The sequence below is a fragment of the Liolophura sinensis genome, chromosome 6, assembly GCF_032854445.1.
Source record: "Liolophura sinensis isolate JHLJ2023 chromosome 6, CUHK_Ljap_v2, whole genome shotgun sequence".
NCBI lineage: Eukaryota > Metazoa > Mollusca > Polyplacophora > Chitonida > Chitonidae > Liolophura > Liolophura sinensis.
In genome coordinates, this window is record NC_088300.1 from 59816399 (window position 1) to 59839741 (window position 23343).

Consider the following 23343-nt stretch of genomic DNA (forward strand, 5'->3'; position numbering starts at 1 on the left):
ACCTACCTTGATTTACTAAACAGTAATTACTGGTCAAAGCCTTGAATTTTCCTTTATAAATATGCATGATTCACAGCCCAATCAGGTTTCATTTTACAAAGGCAGACAGGCGCCTCATTCACTGACAGGAGTGCAACACCAGTTGAGGAGGAGGAGCTCTCTATATTTCAGTGATAAAACCACAAGAAAGATGTTCGTATATCAGTCAGATCGAGTTGTATTTTCGTTCACAACGTACAAACCCAAAACCTAAACCAACAACAACGAGAAGAGAGAGAGGGCGCGTCTGACAAACAACATATTGGCGCAAAATAGTATAACATTCGAAAGTGGCTGTAATGACAACTATGCGATGCGGATGGGATACATTTAGTAGTCTTAGAAGTGCTAGCGCATAAAATATCTCTTTCACATGGCCAGTGATTGGTTGAAAATCCCCTGGCGGAAGTACGTGGGCGACAATGCCAATGGTTGTCGAAAGAGTAGGTTTCTGAACACATTCCTATGTACAGTAAGACAAGGGTGATTACGGGTATCAGCCTTCCTCACAGGAAGCTCGGTAAAAGCGGGTATACATCAGATTGCATTTTGAAAAAGGTTGGAAAGCTTGCTCGAAGGCTGAATGGACTTTACATAAATTTGTGGACAATTTGGAGACAAATTAAGAGAAGTTGCTGAGTTTTAAAAATCAATGATTTTTAATTCCTGCAATACGGACTGAGTATATGGACCACTTTTTGGGCGCTTTTGCAAAACGGGGTTAAATGAGTCCTGTCGATATCATTCAGTTTTTCTTCCTCAATCGGACGGCTAGGCCAGTGTTTTTATGAACCTAATAGACCCTCATCGTTATTCAATTCATTAGATACCTACTCAATATCGCAAAGGGTTTAATTATTCATGCATATGGGAAATTTCAGACGTGCCAATCAAGTCCACTGTGTAGTGAAAACTATTACACACATTGCGGACTGACTTGAGAAAGCGATCGAACGCTCCAAAAAGTATCTTTACATCACGTATAAGACAAAGCAACAACTATGCATACTTATTTCTGTCTTTCTTGTCCCCACTCGTTGAGGGAGTAGAAAGTGCTTGTTTTATCAGACTTTACCTGCCATCGGCCGAGAATGTGGACAGCTTACACATGTTAAGGAAACTACTATTTGATTAGGTACTTGGATACTTGGATAATTCATGAACTTTAAAGCTCATTAGCTATCGAGTTGGGTTATTCGGTGGTTTATGGAATGAAAGTAGTATACATAGCTGTATGCGATGTATCTGACTGGAATAGATGATATATTACCTGGTGGAGTTTTACACAAACCGCGTTGCACCCGTAATATCTTGGCATTTCAAAGTCAGGTATGCAATTTAGATAAGGAAGATCTTAAAGAGAGACACGTATACCTACGGAGATATTAGAGATGTTGTTTTTAATTATCGGCCATGTCCCTGAAAAAGATTGTCAGATAACATTATAAATCGTATACATGAACGCTCATACATTCTTGATTTATAGAACTGCCGGTACATATAATAGTGGTATCCTTACTTTTAAGTATTTATTTTCGTAAAATGTCTCGTAGATACTGACGTAGACCACTGATGTCTAATGAATTGCAATTAACATCACTACAGTTTCTTTTGTTGTGTTGTTTTTTGGGGTTTTTTTACGTAATTTTTTCTAAAGCCATAATGCAAGGGGACGTGTAATTTACTACGATTTGTGCACTAACATGAACAGCTAGAGTTAAACCCTGATAGAAGTAAATTGACGAGAGGCCGTATTTCACCGGTTACGTGTGACTATTTTCCAGCTATCACACTGTCGTCGCTGGTTTGGTTTCATTCTCATTGCTGTACGTCTTTAATTATATCGTCCATTTCTCCAGAATTTTCTCAACATGCAGTTGTGTTGCATTTTTTAAATACGTTCTTTTTGTCCTATACTTTCAGGTTATGGTAATATCGCGCCATCGACTAACTGGGGCAGAGTAGCATGTATCATCTATGCAGCCATAGGGATACCCTTGGCCATGATCGTGTTGGCGGATCTTGGTAGAAGGATAACTAGAGGCTTGAAGTTCCTATGGGCCTTTGTAAGAAGGTACTATTACACCGGATATTGTCGTCGCGTCAATTTCCCATTGAAAGACTCGAGGTCACAAAGCTACGACATCAATACTGACCCGGAAGAAAACCGTGCTGTGGCTAACGGAACGGAAGTTCGTCCCGGTGTGAATATGTATTATGGCTATGAGGTGGACGATCAGTTCAATCTGCCCATCACGGTAGCAGTCCTCGTCATCGTCATATATCTCTTGTTTGGAGCAGGGATGTACACTATTTGGGAAGAGTGGAACTACTTAGAAGCCTTCTATTTTGTCTTTATATCCCTCAGTACAATCGGATTTGGTGACGTACTCCCAGCGCATCCAAAGTTCTTCCTGCTCTCCTCTGTTTATATTTTCATTGGTCTCTCTCTCGTTTCCATGGTGATTAATGTTGCAATAGAGTTTTTCTCTCAGACAATTGATAGAGCTAAAGAGCACATCGACCGAGCTAAGGTGATGACATTAGACAAGGCAAAGGAAAAACTGGATCAAGCTAAGGGAAAAGTCGCTGAAATAAAGAATAAGCTAGAATCGGACTCCATCAGCAGCGCGTCCGAAAACGAAACCGGATGTAATGCGCATGGGAAACGTAAGGGAAGCGCGCAGGACACAGTAAACGGATCAGGAAAGAAACAAAAAGACGCGAACAAAGGCTTGACTCGCGTGGCACAGCTAAAGAAATCGCCCGAACAGGGAAATTCATGGAACAGCTCAACGGGAAGTGTCTCTATGTTAGAGGATCTTACATACGTTGACAGTTAAAGTTACATGAGCTCACTGAAATAGCAAAATAAACTTTTAAACTTTTATTCTAGAATGAGAGACGATGGTAAAGAAGTTTGGATAGGGCATCACAGAGGACACGAATGATTCTTTATTGTGAAGAAAATGGTTGTGCTTTGTATATACGACTGCAATGTTTCCTATAAAAGATCTCTATTAATAAATCTCTCCGACCGTACTCAAGAGTTTGACCGTATATACTGGTGTGGCTTCGGAGAAAAGAAGCACAGATGAATAATTTCAGTGTCCGTCAGAACGTATACGTGGACGCCATAGGGGTTGTTCAGCATAGGCCTACTGTAAACGTCACATTTCCAGGGTTGCTGAATTTTTTAGCCGTTCATGTCATCGTGATTAAAAATGATTGCTGATGACCTGATCAGTTGAGAATAGCATGGAGCATATCCCATTAAGTGATATTAGAGTGACTCACATAGTGAGTACATTGAGGCAGAAAAGTAACGTATACATGTATATGGACGACAGCATCTATGAGTGGGTCAACCCACCGGACATTCATTATTATCATTATTTTGATATGAAAATGAGCATTGATACGTTCTTTGCCAGTTATTTTTATACGTTATGTGTATCACGACATGGTTGTTAGCTTGTATGTTTTGTTTAATAAGCGTGTTATATAAGTGTACATGTATTAATTGTCTTCTTTAGAAATATCGCTATGAGACGACAATATACTGCCGAAGTCAATGAATTAGTGCTTAATAAACAGGTTATCTTTCGTGCTTTGAATCTCAGAGCATTCGGAATAAAGTGGATTGCCATTAATAGTTTTTGTTAATATCAGGTTTCGCAAGCGATTGTTCCACTGCACTCTGACACATGCACACACCACTAGATTAAAGCTAAGAATTTACAGAGTTGACTTTATGTATGTATGTAGTCTAAGTTTGACAAAGTGAAGTGCTTTGATAAAGGTTAGGGAAACATATTGTATGCATTTTCTAATAAGCTAAGTGGCAAAAGTATAACAGTATCAGAGGCTAACACCTTTTATTAGATTAAACATTATTCAGCACTCAGTCCTTCAAGATTTTAGCTTGTGTACATTCAGTTTGTTTCAAGAAATCTTTTTTTTCTATGGAAGCACTGACACTGATCAAATTTTGCTTTAAATATCTCATGTTAGAAATTATGTGTCTAAGATTTTACCTTTCAATGTAAAGCAAAAGGAGTAGGTGGTTGAAAGATTGTGTTTTCACAAAAGCTGTGATAGTTACGTGTACTTAAGGTACTTAACTACCAAAGAAACGTGATGTATTTGCTAGGATACTTATGTGCACTTAACAGCAAGGCCCACGAAGCGATCTTAGACTTATGTGGATATTTCAATCATTGAACTGCCATTTTCCTTTTTGGTTAATTTAGCTGAAATTTGTTTTATAATAACTTACTCAGAATTTACTTTGTCAAGCCATATTTTGACCTTGTTACGTAGGAAATAGCAATTTTAAAGTCAACTGAAGTTTTCAGTCCAAGATCGCGGGGCCAGTGCAAAAAAATCGTATGTTCCTCATACATTGGTTCGATCAGTTAATTTTTATGTGTTCAAAGATCTGTCCTGCAATCTGCTTATAATCCAAACAAATCTGTCTCTGGGTAATACGCTATACACACAACATAATTCGTTTTGGAAGCACTGTTATCTTTCCTATGTGGGTGAAATTTGTCTGATTCAGCTGTCAATCTTTACTGAAGATCACGTAATCAAAGTTAAGTCATTATGAAGTTGAGTAGTGTAAACTTTGCTTTACATAATATAACACTGATTTGTTAACCACAACTGACACAGACACCACTAAAACATGCTGCAAGCAACGGGAGGGACCAGTCAGGGGAAAAGATAATAATTCATGTGTAGTGAACGCTGCAGCGTAGACCCACCAGTTTCTAGTGCAGGAATCGATTCTCTCTCTCTCTCTCTCTCTCTCTCTCACGAGATCACGTTTTAGTGTCTGTCACATGACGTACTTTAATTATTTTTCTTGTATTTTCTGTTATTTTGAATGTTTGTCATTGAGATATCGCCATGTGCTTTGCCTTATTACTTTGATATTAAACACGTCTCAAAAAGTTTACATTCCTCTTGTGTTGCTTTTGCTAATATTGCTCGTAATCCTCGTTAGTTGAGTGAATGACTATGTGGGTGTTTTCAGCCGCCGTCTTCTCTCAGCACGAATTCCAGTGGCTGAAAATTCCTTTCTTATGTGGTTTACCTCAGACATTCTCAAGTTTCCTTCACCTTCACACGCATGTGCTCAAAAATGTAGAGTAGCAAGTCGGCAAACCTGTTACCTGAGCCAAGAAGTTTTCCAGTGATGCAAGATAACATTGTTAGTGGTAAGGGCGACAACTCAGGGCCAGTAAATGGCCCCACATCTCTCTGCACGACACCTTTCAAATTTCTAAGCACGAAGGGGATAATGCAACGACTGGTTATATCAATATAATGGCCCGGGCAGAGCGGCGTACCTGCCTTCGGTAAGATAAAAGAGCGGTGGAAATCCGTCTTGCAACAAGGAGGAACATCACATACACTCTAAGGATTCCTTCGTCGTCATATGACTGAAAAATTGTTGAGTATTAAACCCCAAGCACTCACTCACTTAAATTTCGAACGTCACTCATGCAAGATTTCACGATTGGTACGAATGTCGGTTACGGTGCCTAAATTCTGAATGGATGATTGTTAAATTTTGTTCACTAAATGTGGTAAGGCAATTTAAATTAGACTAGATATCATCCCTCACAATATCTTCCCAGTTTGCTTAAACTCACTTCACGAACAGACTATCGTATATCCTCCCTCTACTACTCGGCAAAAATTAAAATGAAAACTTAAAAATATTATATTCTCCTCGTGAGATTCAAACACCTGCAAATGGCGAAAGTTTTATTGATAATGAATCATCATGACAGCTGCCATTTTGCTGTGTTCTGAAGAAGTTCTACTTGATAGGAAGGGTTAGTACGCTCAGCACGCAAACACGCAAGGCAATTAGTTCCTGAGGTATTTTAGCAGGATCCATCACCTGTTGGTTGGTTTCTGGCGATTAAGTATATTTCTTTCGCAGCCGCCAGCATCTGTCCACGTAATTTCAAATTCTTGACATACATGTAGTTAAGAAGGCTTTTATTCGTCGAGCAGACGAATTCCCCTATTTTTCAAATATGCCAGTCAACTGTCAAACAACATCGATTTACAGCAATAGACAAATGTGCCGAACACTTTCAGGACTATCCATCCTTGTCAGTTGAAGAGTTCTTCTACTACAGTTCCTGTTTCTCTTGCACGCAACAAACGTTGGATATTCAGTCCTGTAGGCATGTAATGTAGGAATACAGCTGCTTGTATGTCTATATTCTCCTGGCCGTATAAACAACCAGTCAGTTTGTCCGACATAGATCACAGGCTAACCGGTTCAGATGAGTGGAATGTTTCTATAAACGACAAAACATGGGCTATTGGTCAACCCACTTAACGGTAATTTCTATTTACATCACAAATTGAATTCTTGCAAGACTATTTTTCCAAATTTTTCCAAACATGCATGCCGACATGCATATATTATTCGCAATCAGACGCCTATATCTCCTACACTTGACGGGTTCAAATAAATTTGATGTAGAGAGCTGAGTTTTGTGCTTATCTCGATTTCATTTATAGAGAATCCAGTACCAACATTTAAGGGCGGTCAAGCTTATAACAAGTATGACCGCGCCTGTGGTAATGAAAGTTTAGTAGCTAACAATAGCTTGCCTTAATTATAAGCAAGAAGCTGCCTGAATGAAGTGGTAATAGTTAAATGAAAGCTACCCTACGTGTTCCGTCCACGTTCAAGATCTACAGTGGTTGGAGAGCGTGTGTGCTGCATCTAGAGGAGAAGTCGATGTTGCAGCTTCTACAGGTTGTGTTAAAATTTTATTTCATTACTTATTTATCTATTTGTAAAAGAGCAAAAGAACACCACACATAAATTAAAACTTGGCCAATGACCTTTACTTATGTTAAAAATATTGAGGATACCGAGGTGTTTGTTATTTCTCTAACCTGGACAAGTGAACCCTGGGACACAGTGATCCACTGATTCAGATAGTGTAGCAACCATCGCCAATCAAGTAGCCACACCAGAGAAATGCTCGGCCGTCATCAGTCCGGTAGTGAATCCTGGGACACAGTGATCCACTGATTCAGATAGTGTAGCAACCATCGCCAATCAAGTAGCCACACCAGAGAAATGCTCGGCCGTCCTCAATCCGGTAGTGAATCCTGGGACACAGTGATCCAATGATTCAGATAGTGTAGCAACCATCGCCAATCAAGTAGCCACACCAGAGAAATGCTCGGCCGTCATCAATCCGGTAGTGAATCCTGGGACACAGTGATCCACTGATTCAGATAGTGTAGCAACCATCGCCAATCAAGTAGCCACACCAGAGAAATGCTCGGCCGTCATCAGTCCGGTAGTGAATCCTGGGACACAGTGATCCACTGATTCAGATTTTTTTTTTGATTGGTGTTTTACGCCGTACTCAAGAATATTTCACTTATACGACGGCGGCCAGCATTCTGATTCAGATAGTGTAGCAACTATCCCAATCAAGTAGCCACACCAAATAAATGCTCCACTATCATCAGTCCGATAGTGAACCCTGGGACACAGTGATCCACTGATTCAGATTGTGTAGCAACTATCCCAATCAAGTAGCCACACCAGATTAATGCTCCTCCATCATCAATCCGGTAGTGAATCCTGGGACACAGTGATCCACTGATTCAGATTGTGTAGCAACTATCCCAATCAAGTAGCCACACCAGATTAATGCTCCTCCATCATCAATCCGGTAGTGAATCCTGGGACACAGTGATCCACTGATTCAGATTGTGTGGCAACTATCCCAATCAAGTAGCTACACCAAATAAATGCTTCTCCATCATCAATCCGGTAGTGAATCCTAAGACACAGTAGTCCACGAACTCAAAATGTGTTGACCACCCTCAATCAAGTCGCTACACAACTAACTGTTCGACCATCATCAGTCAGGTCGAAGATACAAAAATGTTTATGGCCGACCGTCATCAATCAGGTTGTCAGTTAAAAATGTCAGTTATCAACAAGAATCAATCCGGCCGTACATTTAACATCGAGATCAATTCTGCTCAATAGGTCGGAATTTAGAAATGCAATACTGATCAATCCTTCCCGAGGAACAACTACTTATGCCCGATATTGTATATGCAATACCCTGTAGCGACTTCTGCCAAACAGAACACGATTCATCCCATGCCGCCACACAAACAGGAGAAATCCTCCATGTGGCGTGTAAGTCGCTACGGGTTTCTTGGCCAAGTTCAATCCTTTATGTTAAGTATTTTGGGTATAGCTTCGGAAATACGAGAAAAAGCAAGTAATGCTAAGTGAAAATAAGAACAACCACACAACCATATAATATAAAATAATTCCATGCCAGTTCCATGAAAATATTAAACTAACTTGTAACAATTAGATATTAACTCCATTTAGAGTGAAACATTTCTGTAACAAGTCACAAGGGAGACCAAGCAGGATCAGCATTTTAATGTACAACAAGGCAATCTAGGAGGGATGATTGGTTGCATTCGCATTCACATTCAAAGTTTCTATCCCTCCTTGAAGTGTATTTAAAAATATATTTTTACCCAACGGGGACAAATGCACTCCATCCCGGTCAAAAAGAGTTGGCTGGCTGTTAGTTATATCCGGGTAGTTAATCGCAGCACCGACTAACCTCATGATGTGTGTAGCTAAACAGCTAATTAAACGTAATAAACTTGCCTGCATGGCGCTGGTGTTTTGGCTATAGCGCCAGCTGATCTTGGGTAGCAAATGTGACCACACTATCAAGCGATTTGGAAAAATTAATGTCAAATACAACATGTCAAGTTTCAGTTGTTTACGCATGTCTCCCAATTTTGAGAGGCCTAAACCATTGGCACCACAGTTCACGACCAAAATGGAAGAATCCTCCTCAAAGTTACGAAGGTGATTAGTGGTGTTTCTAAGTTGTGAGGCACACATAACTGACTTGCCCTTCCACCAAACTGTCACATCCAAGCGCTATAAACCTAGATTGAGCATGTACGAATGTGTGTCTTACAATTGACGATCCATCCACACAAACAAGGACGGGATCACCTGACAAATGAAACTGTAAAGTACTTGACACAAAAATCATGAAGCTGTTTTGTGAATGGATCTCCCAAATGACTCGCTGGACCACATACCCATTTGCTTGATTTCTTCATCTAACCAACCATTTATCAAAGATCTTACTGTTGCTGCCCAATTCTAAATGAATGAGGCTTTTTTACCCTAGAATCCCACACTTAGAAGCGAACCACTTTGTTTGGAACCGAAGAAAACTAGAATCGAGTCAATGTCTTATCTCCTTAACGACAGTAAAGGGAACCTGGAATTTTTAGTTTTATGGCCAAGACTGCTTTTAATAGGGACACGGGGCAAGTGTTGTCTGCTACAGGCTTTACCAAAATTCATGCACCTTTCCCATACTGATCAGTTTTGGAGAAGGGTAGATATATATTAACACTGTCGTTTGCAGCCATGTGAGAATTCTGTATTACTAAAGTTCTACTAATGTCGTTTCCGTGTGATACTGCTAATTCACTCACTATTAAGAAAGCAGGGAAAGCCAGTGAAATGCAGACGCAAATACAGTGGCTTCGTACTGAGAAGAGCATACTTGTGAGACGGCCGACATTAGTTGCGAAAGCATAGCATCAGTGATAGGTTGCCTTTTATCTGGAGAGTTGTTTGACTGTGAAAACTTATACCTACCATGTAACGCTTAGCTGTGGCATATTTAACTCGATTTATTGCCAGGCACCCTATGAACTACATGAGGTGTCAAAATGCCACTGCCCAGGTACATGCCCCGTTCTAAATTTATTAAACTTATTCAAGACTGTCAGGTAACTTTGACTTGTATTAGGTACCACTGATGAATTGATGAGATGTTTTATGTTGATGAGAAAGACTGTCGGGAATACCATTATTAAGACCTACAACGTGACTTGCTTGAAACTGAAAGTTGTGCTGCACGGTGAACAGTACCGATTTTCTGACAAGGAACATCACACGCCTAAATTTGGATATCTTTTTTTGTTTAGAATTTGGCAGAAGGCTTGGTTGTCTACCCACAAAATCAGATTTTTTCCGTTTCAATAAGTCACTCCATGTATATAAGTCCAGCAATCGGACCGATGCGTCAATGTTGAATACATGGTCAAATACATTTTAAGTACATGGCCATTTTTGGTCGTTTTCTCAGCGGTTGCGTGTGGCCATTTGCCCATTATCACACTGTTGCCGCTGCCCTAGGTTTAGTCTCTATGTTGTAAGACTTTTTATTATATTAAACCATTTTTGGCCTTTTTTTTTCAAAACGGCGTGTAGCATTGAATTAAAACTTGGTACATATTTTCACCATGACCAATAACAGATCATGTTTGGCTTTTGGACAACTTTTGACCAAATAATGGACGATTTTTGTTCTGTTATTGAATTTGGCATATCTATTATTCTGAGAGCTCAAACCGGTAAAGGTATTTGGCGGGTTACACCAACTGTTGGTGGATTTCTGGTGAATATATATATATAGCAGTCTCTTCCAACCGTTCCCAATTATATCCACAAACGGTTTTCTCTTGTAGAATAAACTACCTTGCCAATCTTTCACCTTTGTCAGTCAACAGCCATCAACATCGCTTACAGCAAACTATAAACATGTTTACATCTACTGAACACTTTCAAAGCTATCCACGACCAAGGTAGTTTCAACTCCTTTATACTCGTTTCAATGCCGCAAGAATGTTATGTTGAATACCAGCTGTCAGTAGATATCGACGGCTTTGGACTGTCTACATTCACCTGGTCAGAAGTACAACTAGTCTAATAGTCCTTGGTAGGTCACAGGCTAAACAGTTCCGACAGTTGGCATTTTACCTTAACATCGGCAATTTTTCAACCCATTTTCAGTTTTTGCCTCTTCTCTTCATAGTGAAGCCATAAGATCATTTTTACGAAAATAGCACTTGTGTTTGCACGATGACAAAGCAATTGGTTGGCACATTTCCTTCCGTTTCTGCGGAAAACAAATATTACGAGAGTTCCGTCCCTTGAATTGTCTTCCTGTGTAAGCGAGTTCCTCTGGCATGGTTCCGTTCTGTGCTATCTTAAAAACTGGTGTTTTTTTTTTAACTGTATTTACATCGAACACCCATGGCAATTAGTTAGTCACTTACATCTGTTCACGCAATCCCAAAGTCCGAACATAGCTATAAAGCGTTTGCTCTAGTCCAATTAACCACCGCGCCATTTAGCTGCCAACAGCATAGATTATACAGGTGTACGCTTTCAAGGCTATTCATTCAGATGAAAGGATTGTCTACTACATGTAGTCTCTTCTATGCCTGCATTCTATGCAAGAAACGTATTTTAGAGACGGCTACAAATCTAGCAGGAATGTAGCCGATGGGTAAAGACGCCTGTGTGCAGTCTACGTTCCCATGGTCAAACGAACCAGACATTTTTAAACCAAACTTACACACTGGCTCCATTGTTTGCCGCGAGTGACATGTTACGTCCTCACCGGTTTGTCGGCAGAAAACAGGTGTTCAAGTGACGTACCGGGTGTTCAAGTGATGCCCACCGAGTGTACTGGGTGCTCAGATTTTTTTTTCTTTCACTAAAGAACTGTCTGCTTCACTCATCGGGATCTGAAAATCGGATCTGGGAATAAATACTGCCAAAATGGCGTCAACACATATATGTTAGTTGTATGTCAGCTTAACTGCCCACTGGTTTTGACTCATGGATCCTTAATGTCGTAATCAAATCAGGTGATTAAAGTCAGATGAACCACAAAACCCTCTGTTTCTCTCTACAATGTCTCATGAAAGCTGGATCCAAATGCATGAAATATAAACATTTCTCGTCTGACTTGGACTTTCAAGCGCGCAAATTAATTATGTTATTTAATTATATTACATTTAAGTACAATCCCAAATGGGTATGCATAAACACACTTTCTGTGTTTATACGGTTGAATATTTCCATTTTTAACAGAGAAAGTGATTGACGACACATGGTATTTATTTAAATATTTATTTATTTATTGCATTAGTGTGTTATGCCATACTCAAGAGTATTTCACATATACAACGAAGGCAAGCATTATGTTATGAGGAAAACCTGGCAGAGCCGTCTGCAAACCCACCACCATCCGCAGGTTGCTGACAGACCTTCCCATCCGGAGAAGATGCCAGCATGAGACGTTTGACTTTCTGGGCAAATTGTTCAGTTCTCTCCTCACCTTCCACATCTTCTCTCCTAAAGGCCAACTGTAAAAATCTTTTCTGAAATGGCTTGATCTGATATGATTCCGCTCGATACAAAGTTAACTGACAATACAGATTCGTAGCCACCAATCCGAAGTCTGTATAACTTATCATGATGTCCGTCAGTGACGAGGTAACTGGGCTACTAATATTCTCTAAAGTGAGTTTTGAATTTGTAAACCATGGTTACAACATATAAAGATAACTCATCACGATGTTTGACATGTGACCCAACCCACCGCTTATCACCCATTATAACTTGTGGTTTGGCGACCGATGAAAATGGGGGACAACTCATGGGTACAATGTAGAAAGCCTATGGCGTTTCGGTAGTCTCCCTTCGTCAAAACTCTCTCTTCATCAGTTGTTGGAATGGTTCTGGACTCCTCCTTCCATATTGTTCCACCTTCCATATGACGCTAACAAAATACAACCGAGAAGTCGTAAGAAACTCAACTTCCAGTCTACGATACAAATATTGTATAGTCTACTATTGCTGAGAATTTCAAGTGATTGTGAATCAAGAAGTACTTTACCGCAGCATACTAGATTTGAAGCGTGAGGAAAGGTAAGACGATGCTTTACTTATAGCTATGCAACGTTACAGACCACAGCATGAATAGTAAAACTAAAGCACGGACGAAAGTGTCATAGTTGACAAATGGTCATATATTACTGGTGAAGTCTAGCTTCTTGTCAACTTACCTCAGTTATGGTCTTATCTTTCTAATTGTTTATGCAAATACTTCATGAGCTAGGCGGAAATATGTGAAAGAATGCAGTGTTGTTGATTGCAATTTATTCACTGCACGTTCTAAAATTACTCCAGAAATGCTGTATTGTCATCCCTTGAAAACCATGCAAAGTGACCAGGCTTCGGGAATACTTATTCAATCAGCAGGATCTTAGTATACGTAGGTCATATATGAAAATATATAGTATGGAGAGTAAAAGCAGAGCAGCGACAACAGTATGATAGTTTGCAAATGGTCACAAGGCTATTTCATCTCGCCATTGTTTTTCATTTCCGTTTCATCCATTTGAAGTGTTTTCTGGGGAATAAAAGTACCTCACAACATTTTGTCAGTACAGTTTTCTGTCTTCCTGTGTTGTGTTAGGCAACCGTGCGTCAGTGTCATACTAGGTCTAGAATTCGCATTTATTTATTTTGCTTATTGAAGAACTTTTCGCACACACCACGCAATAGCGGTTAGTTCTATGAGTAGAAGAAACAGGGGGTGGTTGTGTAAACCTTTAATAAATTTCTGACAAACTTTCCAACGTGTGACGTACTCACTTGCACGCCATATTCGTGAAACACAAATGGTGTTCAACGTAGGAAGACCACGCAAATGATCCCATGAGCGCCTTGGATCGTTGACACCAAGAACGCGGGAACGAGGAGCGCGGCCGAATTTAGATATTTATTGTGCAAGAGTTTGTAGCATAATTTGGACATACATACATAGATGTCGCTACGATGATACAATAGAATGGTGTTTTATGACAAACACATCTTTAATGCGGTGCCTTGCCTGGCAGGAAAATAGCAGGGATGCAATCAATACATAAAGGTTCAGTTAAGTCTCTTCTATATCAGTGACGTCCAATAAACTGCTTTTGACATCACTACCTTTTTTCACCGAATATTACTGAAGCCATAGTGGTAAGGAGATATAAGCAGCTACTTTGGAAGAAATTTCATGAACAGTTAGAATAAAAGCCCAACTGAGGTAAACTAGACTAGAGGCCGGATTTCAGTGGTTATTTATTTTTATTATTACTAAGTCTTATATGCACGTACCTCATTCTTTAAAAATAAAGTGTTTAATTTTATTGAAATATCGGCCTAAAATTAATCAGGATGAACAAGGACGAATATCTGTTATATTTTAAAATCGTCATTATTTTTTTTGAAGTGACCAACTATAATGTAGACAATAATATTTTGTTAATATTCATTATTTTCACTTGGTAGCTCAACGCGCGCAGCTCTTTCATAAATAAATTGGACGACTGAGATTCCACTGAATGTTTTAGAGTTTGTGGTTTGACATAGGTAGCACTAGTGGTTGTTTTATTAACTATTTTGGTCTTAAATAGGACAAAGTAAACACAGATATTACTTCCAAATAAACAACACACAAACCTCCAATAGTATATTACAACCAGTTGAAGAAAACCTAAATTTGTCACTTTCTACAGTGGAAAAATGGAAAAGTTTTTAAACTTGCAACTATCTGTTATGCTCAAACGGGCTAGGCGTAAACCAATATGTAATGAATTAATGAAGTTAATAAGTCCAAAATGATTTAAAAACTGCTTTCCGTTTTCTAAAAAGGATGTATTTTTTTTTCAGAAATATGTTTCTTGGGTAAGTTGCTTGTAATTTACAACTGTTCATGCATTTTACGTGTTCGAATACAACCCAAACTGAGGTAAATTTACATTGTCGTCACTGATTTTATTCTCTGTGCTGTGGTCTTTTATTTAATGTCACACATACTTATGATATTTTTGCGTTGTATTTTTCAGAAATCCGAAGCGGCCACTACTTTCGTCTCCCCTCAATGGCCACATACGACAGGTTTGAGTGTAATATTATGCTCAGATTTTGTTCGCTTTCTATTTAACATTTGCAAGGCATTAATATAACCTCTACAAACTTTTGATTTCGTTTGATTCCAGAGTGTGTGCTCTTGCTTTTCTTGAACTTGTGACCTGATAACTACTGATGCAAATTAATAACTATGCTGATACCATTGGCTTCATGGATGGGGCGGGTAAGAATAGCCATGAGATAGAAGCACACATAGAGACATACACGTGGGTTGAATTTGAATAGAGAAATTTCAGTCACAGCGGCGGGAAGAATGTTTTGATGACACTCCCTCTAATTAACCATCAGCTGTTGGCTAATGAATCCATTAATTGCTGCCTGCGAGAACACGTGAAGTGTTGCTTTAGAAGTAGGTCCTACTCTAAATTTGCTGGATGAATATATCCGGAGGAAAATATGAATATAATCATACACATATGTAGAAGCCTTGTATGAATCATCGACATAGTTGTAAGAAGCACTGACAAGCTATCTGTCATAAACCATTTCTGAAGCACTTAAAACTTTGCGCACAGCCTCGAGTTGGTATTTTCAATATTTTTGACACAAATTTATTTTGATGCCTCCTTTACAGCTTCATCTGGTCCATTTTAACCCACGTCAGTCTTTCCTCACTGAATCGCCAGAGCACCACCTTAGCGGAAGTTGGCCCACTTAGGAAGAGCCGGAGGCGGTCTCTGGTGGCAGATCTGTGAACTAGTCATCATGGGAGGTCACTCCGCCCAAGGCAGTCAGCCAGAAGATTCGTACAACATTCGCCGTGTGGCGGATGCCAGAATGTCGGCCAAACAATGGAACTGTAATTGTGCGTTGTAGGTAAATAAACTTGTTCATTGCGTGGAAGATGAAATCAGGCTGCTCACCAGGAAGTCAGCGTCTTCGTGTCAAAACTGAAAACATAGCGCCCGAAGGTGTAATGTAAGTTTAATTGGACGCTCGTCAGAGGTTCTGTTGTGTCACTTATAACCCATTTTAAGACATGGATTAGCTGTTGGGTTTTTTATATACATAACTCCTGAAAAAAATAACATCAGCACGTCTAATGAAGAGTAAAATAAACTAAAATAACAATCAACATTTGAATCGAATTCACACCCGTAAGATTGATTTACATGAGCAGTACTTAGAATAAAGCCCAAACTGACGTAAACTGACAAGAGGCCGGATGTCACTGCTTATACATGTGACAGTCTGTCAATTATTACATTGTTCTACATGTAATTGTCCTCTGGGTTTGACTTTTATTTTCTATTTTTACATAAACGGGGATTTTGCTGGTGGCCAAATCACCATGACGTGGCCCATTTTCTTTCTTGTATTTCAGTTTATTGAATGTGGTGAAAACACATCGTTTGAATAATTCTGGACCCGTGTCTAATAAATTGCAATAACAGTGGCTGTATGTTTTGCCAAATTCTGCTTTAGACATGGTGGTAGGGCGCGCACAAGATGCTACTTCCAAGCATTTAAATGAACAGTTACAAAATTAATATGATAACGGACCCTAGAATTACAACCCTGATGGCGGTAAACTGACAGGATGCCGGATTTCACCAATTGAGTTACCATGACCATTGGCCAGCTATATCAGGCACTGGTGCCGCTACTCTGGTTTACTTTTTTACTGTACACAATATGCGCGTTATCTATAGGAATTAAATGGTGGATGAAAGATCGGCCCTGTATTCCAGCAGCTATAAGTTATTGCCACATCGAGCGACGTGTTAATGGTGAGTGACCTTCAGAGCGGCGGCCGGGCAAAGCTCTGGGAGACCCACGACCATCAGCAGGTCACAGCTAAAATGTAGTGTAGATTACATACTGTCCGAGTACCATTCATTACCCCACACAAGACAAAATAACAACACATAGGGATCTGGATGTGTGACTTATTGGTAATATGTACAACTCTTAACCACTGACACACCGGGTTCTGGATCAATCCCAGCTCTTGGCAGGATATTTCTGGATTTCCCCGCTCTCAATAATTGTTGTGTAACCTTCACGTAAGCTTATGGCGTTGCTCCTGAGGCAGATTGTGAGGTTCTGCTTTCGTTGTTAATCACATGTCTTCCATGACGTGTAAGTCCAATGTACATGAGAAAGTTCCCTGGTAAGCTGCTAAAGGTCGGTGGTTTATATATGCCAGTCTGATGTTCTCTGGAACTCGTATATATAAGCGAAAAATTCTTGATTACGGTATTGAAGAACCGTAAAAAAACAAAAAACATAGTAATAAAACATCTGTAGCAATACATGCGTTACATATGCTGCTAAATCTGAGTCCCATTAAACCTATCCGACACCCTAAAATAAAACCCTATTTATTTACAGTTTACCTGTACTTCCTCCTTTACATAAATTGGTAAGTTTGGTTTATCACATGCATGTGTCGGTCTTGGTAGTCCGTATCACTGACGGAAAGTTGACTGCCTAAAGAGAGAGTGCACTATCAAATATCTAAACATGAACCGCACTTGCCAAAGGCTATTGCTGCCGTCACACTTGACTTTGTGTTGAACACATGTTAAATGTAATCTCATACAGACGGATTTATGTACCCCAAATGATACTCAGATAAAGTGACGATTTATACACGACAGACCTCTCGCTAATAGGGACTGGATTGATGACAATATTTACACTTCTACAATTTGTCCTGTATATCTATAATTCCAAACTGATACATGTTATACATCTACGACACACACACTTTTTACAATATTATTCCCAACGAAAAATGGTTACATTATAATAGAGGCAACCATACGTACATCCTTATTGTTTCGTGTTAATTTTATTCTAATCTAATTGTCAATAATTTTATGCCTACGGCAAACAACTAGGAATTATTTATTCGGTTTTTTGTTCTTGGGGAAACAATACTGATGAGAAACACTTTGGAGACGAAAAGAAAATCATTTTTAAAAACAATCTGGTTTTGAGTGTCCATAAAGAGAGAAGCTTCAGGTTTTAACAGAGGTGAATGTTAAATGACTTGATAAGTGATACATATGTTATTTGTGAGCCGTGAGCCGTGGTAAATTGGAGGAAATTTTCTCTGACATGAGTTTGGAAAAAAAATGTACGCTCGTTGTTATGAACGGTTGGCTTTGTTTGGGTGCTAAAGCAGCATATTATTTCACATGTAAACAAAGCCCTCATGCAGTATACCAATGAGGAGAAAGAGAATCCAAAAAGATATTTCATGTTCATCAGGCGCCAAAATGTCTCAGTGGGATCTAATTATTTGGGAAGTTTCGATATACAGAATTGAGTCGATGCTTTGCGCGTTAGCATTTATTTTATAATCACTTGGATGTGCCTCCGTCCATATTTAGATGTTGGTGGAATGTAACGTATACTGAGTGGCGAAGATCAAAGAGATTTGCTCTTCTAGTAAAGGACCTCATTGACGACGGCTTACAAATCTCGGCGGAGGGGCTCGTCCACATTTGGGGGTATACATACTTGGTGACGAGAACAGGATAGTTTCAGGGTAGCAGAAGACTAGGGCACTATAAGGAGAAGCGAGGCTTCTGCCGATACTAAATACCCATGTTCAGCCATAAATGAAGACAGCGATCACAGCGATGGAAGTGTGTAAACGTGTGCGTTGTTCTTCACAGATTATCCAATTCTCCCCATTTGCTGATTAAATACATTTGAAGGTGAATTATGCCTAACAGAACGCCCATTTGTTGATGTAGTCCATCATATCGAGTGAGCAGTTTGACACACTGAACTAACAGAGGCGTCTGTCTTTCTTCCGGCATCTGTTGGTCCTGACTCGGATCCCGGTCACTAATTATGAGTGACATGGGTCCGTGCCGGCCAATTGCCCTGTCAAAATACCCACACTTAATACCAACGTCTTCAAAAGGGGATGGAAATAACCATACATCACAGTGATAATTTGGGAAGGGCACTCTAATTCATAACTAATGGCACAGCCGATATTTTTGTCTAGGAAATAGAAGCCTATCGGTACTGAACGAACCGGTATTATAATGGCAAAAATATGCTATTGCAAACCAAATAATAATTGCCAAGAAAATGCGTCAAATAACCTGTTAAAATCGCGACAGTAAAAATATTGCCTTATTTTTACTGTCGCGATTTTGACGTGGTATTCCAGAGGCAATGGTGTCGATATTCTCTTCTACTAAGTCTGTTCAAACATTAACTGTCCCTGGAGAAAAGGTGTATAATGATTTCTGTATTATACAAAGCCCAACCGTCACTACACAAACTCACAGGAGATATCAAAATGTTTTGATTTTAAATCAGTTTTAAAGTTTTAATATTTGAAGTAAAATTGAAAGTACAGTGCCAATATATATCGGTAAGATTTCAATGTCCTGTTTATGGTTTTCCTATTGCAGGCAGTCTGGCACATAAGCACAAACTGCATCATTGTAACAATTAAAGCAGAACGTAAAGTATCTTGTACGGTACAAAAGTTCCCAGAGGCCTTTGAACAGAAAGTCATTTTCATGTTCGTGAAAGAGAAAAAAATAAACCGTTTTCTCTTGGATGTTTGAGAAGCAATAAGGCGGGATAGTGCAACCATAGATGAAATCGTTATGCGGTCCTAGACTGGTGTAATTCCGCGCATGTCAGTGTGTTAAGTGGTTAAATCACCCGTAACCGAACAACTGTTCCACTACTCAAGCTTAGCCAATATCGGGACAGGGTTGACATAGGCAAAAACAACTTGTTAAGGGCTAGCGTAAACAGAAAGTGTCTTTTTTGTGGACAGATTTACATGAAATTTTGGCGAAGATCAATTTGATAATATATACAATGAACATTAAAAAATGCTGTTTACTAAAATGTTTGTAGACAAATAAACCGTATTAAAATTACCATACATGTATTTAAAAGACTTTTAAAGTGTGAGATTTATTGTTCTTAACAATGACAAGATTAGTGCAATAAAACCACGTTCTGGTGTCTCCCGCGGTCTTCACAAACAAACTAGTGCTTTAAGCTTACAAAATAATTCCGGTAACAAGAAAATAACTTCTTCAAAGTTTTTCCAGGGTACAAACACTTAGCTTACGTTTTTTGTTTTCGTATGTTTTTAGAAAAGTAAGAGAGATCGTTAAATAGTATGAGAGTCAGCGTGGAAGACACTGACGGAACCCTAATGACATGCACAGGTGGACATCACGTGCTAGCCAACGCTCATTTATTATTTTGCTTTTCGGTCAAACATCTTGTTCATCTGGCTTCGTATTTATCACATGTAACCATGTTTAACCAGCAATAAGCAGTGTTTGATTTTATCTCGGAGTGTCTTATCTGGAGTAAATCTGTTCCATTCTCGGTATATTCATCTATATATCGCATGTTCCACATAAGACCACCGGCGCTGATTACCATCATCACATATGTATAGTATATAACTGCTGTTATTACGGGAGCGTTTAACCTCCTGCAGAGAACCGTTACTTTGTAAACTGCAGATCAATGAGCAAGTTATAATTAAAGTGGCCGCATGTCTTCACAGACCTTTAAACATCAGACGAACGTAGCAAGGGCCCTGTACATCCCCTGGGGAAAACCTTATCAGTACACACATACATGTCTTCTTTGAGACTCCATCATCCACACAAGTGTACTGTTTTACAGTTCTAATTGAAGAGAGAATGTAAAAAAGTAGAACTTTATAAGCATAATTACTGTTATATACTTCACAGAGTATATTCGTTAAAAAAAAACATTTGGAGACAGTACGAAGTCAAAGAAGGATAATATAGAATGACCTTGGAAAGTATTAGAATTGGTTCGTTGTTTTCTCACAGATCAATGAGTGCACAACTAAACAAACAGAAACTTCAATACATAAAATACGGTTAAGTTAATCAAAAAGTCAGCGCAGAAAATAAATATTAAAACTGTTTTCAGAAGAATTCAAAACCGGATACAGTATCTACAATACTAGGATACATACATATCTGTTTAAAAAATATTAACGTTAGTACTGTGAAACATTAACAGATTCGACCAGTTTAATATCACCTTACGGTAATACCTGGTTTCAGCTAAACTGATCAGAAATAATATTTAATCTATAAAACGCAGACTTAAATTACTGAAGTGAAAATATTGCTTCTTAAATGGCAAGCCGTTTAATATTTATTTACACGCATACAAATGGTAAACGGAACAATTAAGAACCCGGGACTTATACAAAAACGTCAATTGAAATAAGTAAATTCGGATGATAAAGAATAACATCTGTATGAGATTCTATTATTTCAATATATGCAGTAAATTACAGAGGTTTGTCTGCCATTCTACATCATGTTGGTTGAGAGTATGGGTAGATAGTAAGTCATTAACGGGAAATCAACTGTCTCATTAAAGCCATTGACCTCCAGGCCACGCCACAGGAAGTTACCCTGTCTTGTCAACGATTACATTTGTCATGCGTACAAACTGACCGTTTCAGTGCGTGTTAGGTCCAACGAAACAAAAGCTTGTTTGTCTGACAGCTTTAGTCGTTTACATCCTTAAGACGAATACTCTTCTGTGGATCACCCCTGTTGCTGATTGGCATCAAGTGCCGAGCTATTATTGACGTATTAAATAAGAAAGGTTGAGAAGCACATCCATTTATCACTCTTGCGCACGCCAAAAGAACAGACAACTTTGGCTAAATGAATGGCTTAAAGCCCTTTGACTTGTAACTTGTTTCGTCTGTTTGTTGACAATTCTAATCATCGAAACTGACCTAAAGTTATTCACAGGAATTTCTTTCGAAAAAGCGACGCAGATATCTTCTCAAGTGGAAAAATATTGGGGAACTATTTTACGTTCGCCCAGTCTTGGTTGGAGTGGATATTTGAGGGCGGCGGGCTGGGTCTCGGATAACAGCATCTGGCACTGTTTGTCTACAGTTAACGCTGGACCTGTCATCACCAAGATGAATTAAGTAAACAGACAGCAGTACTCCATCAGTCTCCGCCCAAACGTTTTAATTATGTAACCATTTAACTTCTAATTTCTTCGTTTATTTTCCATGGATATACATTTACCTAATGAAGCGTCAGACGAACCAAATAAAAAAGGCGCCAACTGAATATCACGTATTACAAAAAAGTGGACAATTTTCAACACAGAAAATATGGCTGTCGACAATTTATCACTGTGTTAGTCAGTTCTTTTTGTTGTTCTTGGTGGTCTTTATCACAGATATTTTACACATATAAGCCTAAAATATTACCGTTTGCCGTCTAAAATATTAGCGTGTGCCACTAAGTGGCAAGACTGAACTTGAAAAGTTGAAAGCCAAGCTCGACACCGTGCACTATGCAAAATGAAAAAAGACAGCGTAAACAAAAACAAATACATATCGAATATGGTTGATGTTATCTAACATAAGAATGATATTAGATACATATACGTATCTTTCTTGTATGGAACAAGAAGTCTTGCTTCTGCCTTATGTGTATAAGTTGTAGCTATACCCAATTCAAATGTATAGTATGTTTGTAAAAGATGCTTACACAGTCACAAGACCCACCTCCACGCCAACCAGGGATATTTATTCATTTATGTGTTTTAACGCAATAGTAACAACAATTAGCATGTGTTGATGAAGCGATATTTTGAAATCGATTAGATCTTTCACCCACTGCTTCTCATTTAGCTGCAATTGTATTGATCACTCCAGTGATGCTAGTAAGTTTTGCCAAAGCTAAAGAAATAAAAAATAAATCTATATGTGAACAACAATATATATATAGATTTATACTAGATATAAAACGCAATAGTGCATGGGCACCTAGGATGTAAGCACACTATTAACTTCATCCAAACAAAAGTGTCATTTTATTGGTGTGGGGATGAGACTGGTATTCAGATTAAAGCATGGAATAACATGTAATACATATTTGAATAACTGATCCCAAGTGCATAATCCCAGATCAAAACTTCTCATCCCCGTTTTTCGACATCATGTATACAAATGGGCTGCAAAAATGAAAAGAGTATGCATTTCCTCGCGGGTGCATGCCATAAAAAATTCTAATATATACCTCAAGTTGATGAATTATAAATAAAGCCAGCTCCAAAATCCGCTGTGGGCGACTCCTTTTTGCCTAAAACACTAGTCCTGAAGTCTTCTGTGTTAGGAGAAAAATTGCCGTCGAAAACCGCCGAAGTGCAGTTCGTACATTTCCGGTAGAACTCTTCTTCCCAGAAGGTGGGCGAACAGTACAGTTCGTTTTCCGCTTGACGATCGGGAAGCCAGAATGTTGGACGTATGTTCCGAGCTTGCACGAACAAACTGGCAGTTTTAACGACTCTCATTGGCTGAGAGGCAACACACCTTCAGCATAAATTAGAGGGTGTTAAAGATGGAGTACGCGATGGACTCAGCGATTTAGGCC

The 23343-nt window shown here is 39.0% G+C and overlaps 1 protein-coding gene and 1 long non-coding RNA gene across 6 annotated transcripts in view; both read left to right on the plus strand.

The window, feature by feature from the left end:
* The window catches only part of LOC135467854 (TWiK family of potassium channels protein 18-like), a 32030-nt gene extending 27195 nt beyond the window's left edge, over nucleotides 1-4835 (plus strand). For all 4 annotated transcript variants that reach the window (XM_064745749.1, XM_064745750.1, XM_064745752.1 and 1 more), the window contains exon 3: nucleotides 1963-4835. In XM_064745749.1, coding sequence (XP_064601819.1) covers nucleotides 1963-2882 — 920 coding nt within the window. In that variant the 3' untranslated portion in view covers nucleotides 2883-4835. The remainder of the gene's footprint in view (nucleotides 1-1962) is intronic.
* A 7915-nt stretch (nucleotides 4836-12750) lies between these two features.
* LOC135469216 (uncharacterized) lies at nucleotides 12751-16203 on the plus strand. 2 transcript variants are annotated; one of them, XR_010444297.1, is made up of 3 exons: nucleotides 12751-12889; nucleotides 14857-14916; nucleotides 15516-16203. It is a non-coding gene; the product is annotated as an uncharacterized LOC135469216 (long non-coding RNA). The 2 variants fall into 2 exon arrangements; XR_010444296.1 differs by having other exon boundaries at nucleotides 14857-14908.
* The last annotated feature ends 7140 nt before the right edge of the window (nucleotides 16204-23343 follow it).